Source organism: Cuculus canorus, chromosome 7 (genome assembly GCF_017976375.1).
Source record: "Cuculus canorus isolate bCucCan1 chromosome 7, bCucCan1.pri, whole genome shotgun sequence".
Taxonomy (NCBI): Eukaryota; Metazoa; Chordata; class Aves; order Cuculiformes; family Cuculidae; genus Cuculus; species Cuculus canorus.
Genome location: NC_071407.1, coordinates 14310658 through 14320126, shown reverse-complemented (window position 1 = coordinate 14320126; position 9469 = coordinate 14310658). Strand labels below are relative to the sequence as shown.

At 44.6% G+C, this 9469-nt stretch overlaps 1 protein-coding gene across 1 annotated transcript; it reads right to left on the bottom strand.

Annotated features, from left to right (window-relative positions):
• Nucleotides 1–1207: 1207 nt before the first annotated feature.
• LOC128852698 (endogenous retrovirus group FC1 Env polyprotein-like) lies at nucleotides 1208–8801 on the bottom strand. Its single transcript, XM_054071720.1, has 2 exons — nucleotides 7972–8801; nucleotides 1208–2763 (listed from the first exon to the last, which is right to left on the bottom strand). The coding sequence occupies exon 2, from the start codon at nucleotides 2624–2626 to the stop codon at nucleotides 1376–1378; it is 1251 nt and encodes a 416-aa protein (XP_053927695.1). The 5' UTR covers nucleotides 2627–2763; nucleotides 7972–8801; the 3' UTR covers nucleotides 1208–1375.
• Between the last annotated feature and the right edge of the window lie 668 nt (nucleotides 8802–9469).

The following is a 9469-nucleotide window of genomic DNA, read 5'->3' as shown; positions in this document are numbered from 1 at the left end:
TGGTGCCACCCGGATCCAGAGAGGTCAGCCCCGTGTACTCCCAGCTCTGCTGCCGACGCCTCCTGAGCTGGACCTCCACCCCCTGGAGGCTTTTAGGGGCTCAGACTCCCCCTGATTCGTTTTGGGGGACTATACAACTTCGCCCCGGCCGGACCCCGCTGTGTCCCTTCCTGTAACGGCTCACCACGCTGAGCGCCCCGGGGGCAGCGCGGCCCGCCTGGCCCGGAGTGAGGCGGGAGCAGAGTGTCTGTCCCTGGGCAGCATCCCGGGGCCGGGGGGAGCCCTGCAGCGCGTGGCAGGTGCCTGTCACGGCTGTCCCCGAGTCTTCTTGCCTACATGGAGCTGATTTATGTCCGGGCCAGCCTGTGCTGACCTCCTGCTTTGGCTCAGGCATTATAACTGATGGCAGGTCAGCAAAGCTACAGCAAAAGTGAAGTGGCTGGTAGGGGGCCAGGGAGGGAGGATGCAGAGTTGCGGGGTTCCCAAGGCTCCGGTGGCAATGGCGCAAGTTCTCAGCCCCACGGACAGACAGGCCTGGAGCAGGCGTAGCTCCCAACCTGTCCCCCTCCACCCTGTCTGTGTCCCCTTTCCTGAGGGCTCTCCCTAATTGTGCTTTCTTCCTGTGTTCCCCATAGGGGCTCCTGGGTCAGCAGCATCAAGCCTGGTGAGTCAAAGACAGACACGATCTAGCAGCAGGTATTCTTTATTGCAGCGCCGGGCACATGGGGGATCACTCCTCCGAACATGTGCACCGTATCACAAATACTGCCTGCTTTTATCTAGCTCAAGTATACATATTCATTACTTTTCCCAGAACTCATCCACATATTCATGATTTTTCCAGGAAATCAATTTACATATTTAAATGTCCTTGCGCAGCCGCAGTCCTATCCCTTGGTGGTCTTCAGGGGTCTTCTGGTGGTCGAGCATAGTCTTCCTCACTTGTCCTTTCCTTGAACCTCTAGCTTTTGCATCTGCGCAGTCAGCTCCTTAGCTCACAATCCTATGTATTTCCCTTTTATGGTATTAACTGACCACAGTCCGTTTGCTGAGTATGCATGGTTCAGGGATAACAGGAAATTAGCACAGAACAAAGGACAAGGCCAAATACACACAATTTCTACATTTGGCCTTCAGTGTATAAAATGACAGGATACATTTGGCCTTCAGTGTATAGAATAACAGGATACATTTGGCCTTCAGTGTGTAGAATAACAGGATACATTTGGCACACACGCTGAGTATATAGTGTCCAGGTAATCATGCAATACTTAAACAAAACTAATGCAACTATTATATCTCTAAGTGGTCCCTCCATGTTAAATCCCTATATCAAGTCCCCCCTTTTCTATGCACATTGCAAATTCTTTTGCAATTACACAACCCCCTTATTATCCAAGGTTCTGCTAAAATACCTTCCTGTTTCTACCTGATGTTTTAGTTTATTTTTCTTCCAGGCCTCATAACTCTCGGTAGTCCGTTGGCCGCAGGATAGGACACACTTAACTGATATACAAACTAATATTACTAAGATTACAATAACTATTATAGCAATGAAGGCCTGCTTTAGCCACTGTAAATTAGGCAACCATGAGGTGAGTTTTTTCCACACTTCTTGGAATCCCCAGGTGGTATCATCTTTAGTTACCTCATGTAGTATTTTTGTTTGTTCCCATATTTCACTTATATCTGTAGCAATTCGGCCACTCTGATCTATATACATACAACAACTCGTATTTATAATTGTGCATACTCCTCCTCGTGATGCTAATAGCAAATCTAATGCCATCCTATTCTGCTGCACTACTTGTGCTAGACTGTTTATTTCAAGCTGTTGTGCTTGTATTGCATCTACGGTTCTATTTTCAATCTCTTCTACTACAGCTGAAATATTTACTATCGCTTTTTCAAGCTCACTCACCCCCAACCATGGGAGAAACCACCTAGCAAAGGAGTGAAACGCTGTTTGCCGTTTTACTAAGGGATTTTCTATTCCTCGCTCAATTCTCCGAATATGAGTCTGGAGCCAACCTTTTGACAGATAATCATGGATGGTTATATTTGGAACCACTGCTCCCAAAGTACACGTCCCCGCCCAATTTTCAGGTAATACCTTCCATGCTGTATCATTACATAACCAATACCATCCCTTTCCTTCTGGGACTGGCCAAAGTGTAGTATTAATAGAGATGGAGGCTCCAATGTAGTTGGTCTCATGGCATCCGGTGTGATTTCCTACATAAATGGTATTCCCACACCCTCCAACTTTATCCATTCCTTTGGCTGGATTGCACCTTTGCACACATTTACAATAAGGTTCTCTTACTGAGGGGCTATGAATTTCTAAAGGTTGAGTTCTGTAAGTACAGTTAGGCCAAGAAGTGTTTTCCCAGAATGTTTTCCATGACTCATTGCCTGGTATAGGAATACCTATTAATGAGATTCTTTTCCCACTATATTCTGGCATGTGTGTACATATCCAGCAGTTTGTCTTATTTAAAACTCGTGAGATACCTTCTGTCAAAGAAAGGTGTATATTTAAATCCCACCGGGCTTCAGTTCCCCCAGAAATTAATATAATCTGGAGAATCGCAATCTGGTAGGTCCAGCAAGGGTAGTAGTCCATGGTTTTGTTGGAGCTTTCTTTATCTTTGAGTAATGGATCCAAGCTGGTTGCTCTTTAATCTTCACCGCGGTGAACGTTGTCAACAGCACTTGGTATGGTCCTTTCCACTTCTCTTCTAAAGGGTGTCCTGAAAAATTCTTTACATATATATAATCACCGGGTTCAAAGGCATGAAGCGGCTGATCTAATCCTCTTGCTCGAGTTCCTAAGACATTTTTATGAATTTTTGTTAACTGTCTTTGTAATGATTTCATGTACTCGTACAAATATCCTTCCCCTATCTGAGTTAATTCCTCACCCTTAAACTGAAACTGATATGGTCTTCCATATAATATTTCAAAAGGACTTAAATTTTCCTTCGTTCGAGGTTTAACTCGTATCCTGAGCAATGCTAATGGTAAGGCCTGTGGCCAGGTCAAATTCGCCTCCTGGCTAATTTTTGCTATCTGTTGCTTAATCATGTGATTCATCTTCTCTACTTGGCCACTTGCCTGAGGCCTATAAGGAGTGTGCAACTGCCAATCTATCTCTAATGCTTTCCCTACCTGTTGAACTATCTTAGCACAAAAATGTGGTCCTCTATCTGAGGATATTGTTGCTGGGATCCCGAAGCGGGGAATAATTTCACTTAGCAATATCCTGGTTACTTCTCTTGCCTTATTAGTCCTACAAGGGTATGCTTCCGGCCACCCTGAAAAGGTGTCTGTCAAAACCAAAAGATATCTGTACCCCCCTTTTCTTGGGAGTTCAGAGAAATCAATCTGCCACTGTTGCCCGGGATAATTCCCTTTGCCAATTGTTCCTAGTTTTAACCGGCTAGTTGTATCTGGGTTATTCCGTTGGCAGATTTCACATTGTTGTGTCACCTGCTTTACTGTAGTATATAAATTGCGTCCTATTATTCTTTTGGTCAATTCTTTGTATAATGCATCTGCTCCCCAATGTGTCTTGGTATGTTCTGCCCTTACCAATGGCCACGTCATATTGAATGGTATTACAATCCGGCCATCTTCCAGCTGAACCCACCCTTCTGCTCCTTGCTTACCTTTTAAGTCTTCAATCAATTTTAGATCCTCTTTTGAATATTTAGGTGGTTGCTCAAGATTCATTGGTTTACCGCCCGGTATCAAAGCACAAACCTGGGCTTCCTCTGCCACTCGCTTAGCCTCATTATCAGCTAATCGATTTCCCACCTCTGGATCTGTATTCCCCTTCTGGTGTCCTCGGCAATGCATAATGGCCACTTTCTCTGGTAGTTTAATTGCTTCCAGTAATCTTAATATCTCCTCCGCATGCTTAATTTGTTTCTTTTGAGTCGTCAATAGTCCTCTTTCTTTCCAAATTGCTCCATGTGCATGAACTACTCCAAATGCATATTTTGAGTCAGTCCAAATGTTTATCTTTTTCCCTTTTGCGAGTTCCAAAGCCCTAGTAAGGGCAATTATCTCTGCCTTCTGTGCTGAGGTTCCTATAGGAAGAGGGTTAGCTTCAACTATTCGTTGGGTCGTGGTTATTGCATACCCTGCTCTACGTTGTCCTTGCTTTATAAAGCTGCTCCCATCAGTGTACCATGAGTCCTCAGCATCCTCTAGGGGAGTCTCCTGGAGGTCTGGGCGGCTTGAGTAGGTAGCTTCGATGGTTTCTATGCAGTCGTGAGATATTGGCTCTTCCCGAGCTCCACTGAGAAAAGAGGCTGGATTCACAATGTTAATGACAGTTATTTCAATGTCATCCTGTTCTACCAATATAGCCTGATATTTCAAGAACCTTTGGGGCGAGAGCCAATGGCTTCCTTTCTGTTCTAAGACTGCTGAAACAGTATGAGAGACCATCACCGTCATCTTTTGCCCCAAGGTGAACTTTCGGGCCTCTTGGATGTTAATTACGACTGCAGCTACCGCACGCAGACATCCCGGCCATCCTTTGCTCACCTCGTCCAGCTGTTTGGAGAAGTAAGCCACCGCTCGCTTATAAGGACCGAGCTTCTGAGCCAATACTCCAAGAGCCATTCCCTGTCTTTCATGAGAGAATAACCAAAACGGTTTAGAAACATCAGGTAAACCAAGGGCCGGAGCCCTCATCAGTTCCTGCTTGAGCTGTTTAAAAGCATTTCTTGCTTCAGTGGTCCAGTCTATCTTAGATTGGTTCCTTTTCAATAGTTCATACAAAGGTTTCACCATTACACCATAGTTATATATCCAAAGGCGGCACCAACCTGTCATTCCTAAGAATGTTCGTAGTTCCTTTGCAGTTTGGGGTTCCGGGGTGCGACAAATTGCCTCTTTTCGCTCAGTTCCGAGTTCCCGTTGTCCTTCCGAGATTTCCAGTCCCAGGTATGTTACTCGTTGCTGAATTATCTGAGCCTTCTGTTGAGAAACTCTATATCCATTTAGTCCCAGGAAATTAAGGAGTTCTATAGTCCATAGAACACATTCTTTTCTAGTTTCTGTGGCTATTAGGAGATCATCCACATATTGCAATAGAACCCCTTTGTCATCCGGAGGGATCCATGTTTCTAGATCTTTAGCTAATTGATTTCCAAAAATTGTAGGACTGTTTTTAAACCCTTGGGGTAATACAGTCCAGGTCAATTGTGTCTTTCTCCCTGATTCGGGATTTTCCCATTCAAAAGCAAATAGCTTCTGACTTTCTGAAGCCAGCGGTAGGCAGAAGAAGGCGTCTTTAAGATCCAACACGGTAAACCAATGTAACGTGTCTTTTAACTTGGTGAGTAACGTATATGGATTGGCCACTACAGGATGAATGTCCTCAACTATTTTGTTAATCGCTCTCAAATCTTGTACTAATCTGTAACTTTTCCCATCTGCCTTTTTGACTGGTAATATAGGCGTATTATATTCTGATTCGCATTCCGTCAACAAATTATATTGTAGAAACCGATCAATTATTTCTTTGATTCCCTTCCTGTCTTCTAACTTCAAAGGGTATTGTTTAATTCTTACCGGCCTTGCTTCTGATTTTAACCTAATTGTTACGGGGCTAGCATTCTTAGCCCTTCCTGGTATTTCACTAGCCCATACTCCTGGATATACTGAATCTAAGACTTCTGTGGGTATTTCTAAGTGATGCTGAGTCTGTAACAATGCCAAACTTAGAACTTCTACTAATTGTCGTTCTTGTACCTGAAATTTGACCTTTCCCTTTTGAAAAACAATCTTTGCCTCTAATTGTTCTAATAAATCTCGTCCTAATAATGGCTTCGGGGAATTCGGTAAATACAAAAACCTATGTATTCCGATTTGTTTTCCCAATCGATAGTTAAGTGGTTTCAAAAAATAAGCCTTTTCTGGTTGCCCAGTGGCCCCAATTACTGTTATGAAATCCTTATCTTTTGGCATTAGCCTTTGGTTTAGTACTGAGTATGAGGCTCCGGTGTCAATGAGAAAATCTACTTCTTTCTTTTCTTCCCCTAGCTCAATTTTAACCAGTGGATCTGCTAGGGTAGATTCCCCCGGTCCTCTTCATTGATCTGAACTTATTTGGGCTAATACAGGAGGTCTTTTGGTTAATTTGGGACACTCCCCTTTCCAATGTCCTATTTCTTTACAATAAGCACACTGGTTTGGTCGTAACGTTTGACGTGGTTCCCTTTGTCTATTCCCCTGTCCCCTGCCTCTTGGTCTTTCTAAGGCTGCTACTGTTGCCTCCGCAATCATTTGTCCCATTCTCTGTTTACTCTGTTCTTCCCTATTCCTGTAAATTCTCCATGCTTCCTCCAGTAATTTTTCTAAGTCCCTAATATCAGGTTCTTTCAGTTTCTGAAGTTTTCGCCTGATGTCTTCTGAGGATTGTCCCAAAAACAAGGACACTAACTGCTGCTTCCCCGTATCGGACACCGGATCTAAAGTAGTATATTTTCTCATTGCTGTCCTCAGTCTGTCGAGAAACTCAGTGGGGGTTTCTGCTAAATTTTGCTTGATTTCATACAGGTTTGACCAATTAACCGCCTTTGGTACGGCAGTCTCAATGCCTATTCTGATCCACTCTTGGTATCTTTTCAACAATCGATATTCTTGATCATTATTTGGATCCCAATTAGGATCGTCCCTAGGTACGTGGACTTCAACCGTACCTGGGAGGGTCCCAGCCGTAATCTGGATCTGGACTTGAGTGCGGGCACTCTTGATTATTAATTGTTTTTCAGTCTCCGTTAGTGCATCTAACATTAAATCTATATCTTTCCAGTCAGGGTCTTGATTCTTAATAACGAGTTCAAATCTCTTTGCCACCCCTTCGGGGTCATCCCGATATCCTTTTACGGTCTCCCGCCAAGTATCCAGATCACTCATTGAAAAGGGGATTTTAATTCTGGTAGGTCCTGCTGTCCCCACTGCCTGCCGTAATGGGGCTTGAATTATTGGACCCACTTTGCTCCGAGTACGAGCTGTGATAGGGGAAAAGCTCGCACTACCAGGAGTATCATTGTTTACTCCTTCACCTGAGTTCTCTGAATTTTCATTCTCAACTGACTCTCCTGATGGGGTAGGGGGTCTAGGTCTGGGAGGGGTAGGAGGTCCAAGAGGGGTAGGAGGTCGGGGCGGGGAAACATAGTCCTCCAGTCTCTCTTCTACTTCCTTAAGTTTTATGCACCTTTGTCCTATGCTACAAGCCGAGCAACATCTCTTTAACTTGCCTCCGTTTTTCTTCTGCTCTTTTTCTATAGCTAACACTAAAGGGTCTTGGGGGGCTAAATTTATCCCGCATTCTTTTTGCCATTCTGGATGATTTCTTAGGGTGAAGAACATATCTGCATACATTACTTCATCCCATTTTCCTTCTCGCCGTAAAAACAACATTAATTGCAACAGGGTATTATACCGCAGGGTCCCATTAAATGGCCATTTTTCGCCATCCTCTAATTTATATAATGGCCACCATTGATTACAATACTTAATCAGCGTTTTCCTATTCACATTCCCTCCCGGAACTCCTCCAACGTCTTTCCAATGCGCCAAAACACATCCTAACGGGCTCTTCTTCACAATTCCTCCACTCTGCCGTCCTCCCATTCTTATACTTTTACACTATACACCAAACAGGACACTTCTTACAACAACACAAACCTCCCACAATCACTAAAATCACTCCTATGATAAGGACCCAATACCAATAAGTTTCCAAAACCATTAATCTTGTCTCTGAATTCGTTATCCAAACCTTTTTTCTGAGCCAAAGCAAAACAAAACAAAACTAAGAACAAATATTATTTGAACAACCCGAAAACAAATACGATCGTATAACAAATGCTATCCCACATAGATTAATTCTATGTCTTATGGAAAGCTACCCAAATGACCGGTCCCAAAACAAACATTAAAGAATACCTGTGCAGTTTTAGAGCGGATGGAGTCCTTGTCTGCTCCTGCAATGATCCGGGTGAGGCGAGGAGTCCCTCCGAGAAAATCTCGGGGGTACCCAAGGGAGTCCTGTTCTCAGCGGGTCTTGCAGCCGAGCAGAGATGGTCCCATCTGGGGTGCCAGATTGAGTCAAAGACAGACACGATCTAGCAGCAGGTATTCTTTATTGCAGCGCCGGGCACATGGGGGATCACTCCTCCGAACATGTGCACCGTATCACAAATACTGCCTGCTTTTATCTAGCTCAAGTATACATATTCATTACTTTTCCCAGAACTCATCCACATATTCATGATTTTTCCAGGAAATCAATTTACATATTTAAATGTCCTTGCGCAGCCGCAGTCCTATCCCTTGGTGGTCTTCAGGGGTCTTCTGGTGGTCGAGCATAGTCTTCCTCACTTGTCCTTTCCTTGAACCTCTAGCTTTTGCATCTGCGCAGTCAGCTCCTTAGCTCACAATCCTATGTATTTCCCTTTTATGGTATTAACTGACCACAGTCCGTTTGCTGAGTATGCATGGTTCAGGGATAACAGGAAATTAGCACAGAACAAAGGACAAGGCCAAATACACACAATTTCTACATTTGGCCTTCAGTGTATAAAATGACAGGATACATTTGGCCTTCAGTGTATAGAATAACAGGATACATTTGGCCTTCAGTGTGTAGAATAACAGGATACATTTGGCACACACGCTGAGTATATAGTGTCCAGGTAATCATGCAATACTTAAACAAAACTAATGCAACTATTATATCTCTAAGTGGTCCCTCCATGTTAAATCCCTATATCACTGGAGGAGTGGCTCCTTGTTGGGAGAAGGCTGAGGCACCCACGGACTGGTGACTTCATGAACATTAACAGCAAAGCCAGGAGGGGCAGCAGGTATCTGAGCCCTGGACTCACTGGGATGAGGGACCAGGAGGACTGGGTACAGGTGCAGCACAGTGCAATGCTGTGGTTGATGGCCTGAAGTGTCCTCCCCTTGGTCTGTTACTCCCACCTCTGCTTGATCCATGAGCCCTGGAGTGCAGAAATATCCTGTGGGGGTTACACTCTTCCTGCTCCCTGTGCAGGACACGTGTCCCTCCAGACCCGAGACCCTCCAGTCTGGAGTGCACATAGGCCCTGTGCCACTCGGCCCCATTGCAGCGAGCTCTCCATGTCTTTCAGCAATAAGCCCTGTTTGTTTTCCCAGCTGGACTGGATAACCAGCCCACCAACATGGCCAGACTATGGAAGCTGTGCTTTGGAGACAGTTATATCAGCTGCCACCTCAATCCCTTCTTGCAGCAACTGTTAAGGTGGGAATTTGGCATGGCTGTAAACCTTGATATTCGTGTATCCGCCAAGCAGCTGCTCCCTGTCCTAGGATGATGGCAAAGTGACCTGCTTGTTTAGGTGGTCGGAGTGGTTTGTGGGGAGCCCTGGAGGATATCGTAAAAAGGACCTGCCCCACTCCT

Excerpts from the sequence above, each read along its gene's own strand:
- LOC128852698 (XM_054071720.1), bottom strand. The coding sequence starts at position 2,626 with ATGGACTACTACCCTTGCTGGACCTACCAGATTGCGATTCTCCAGATT.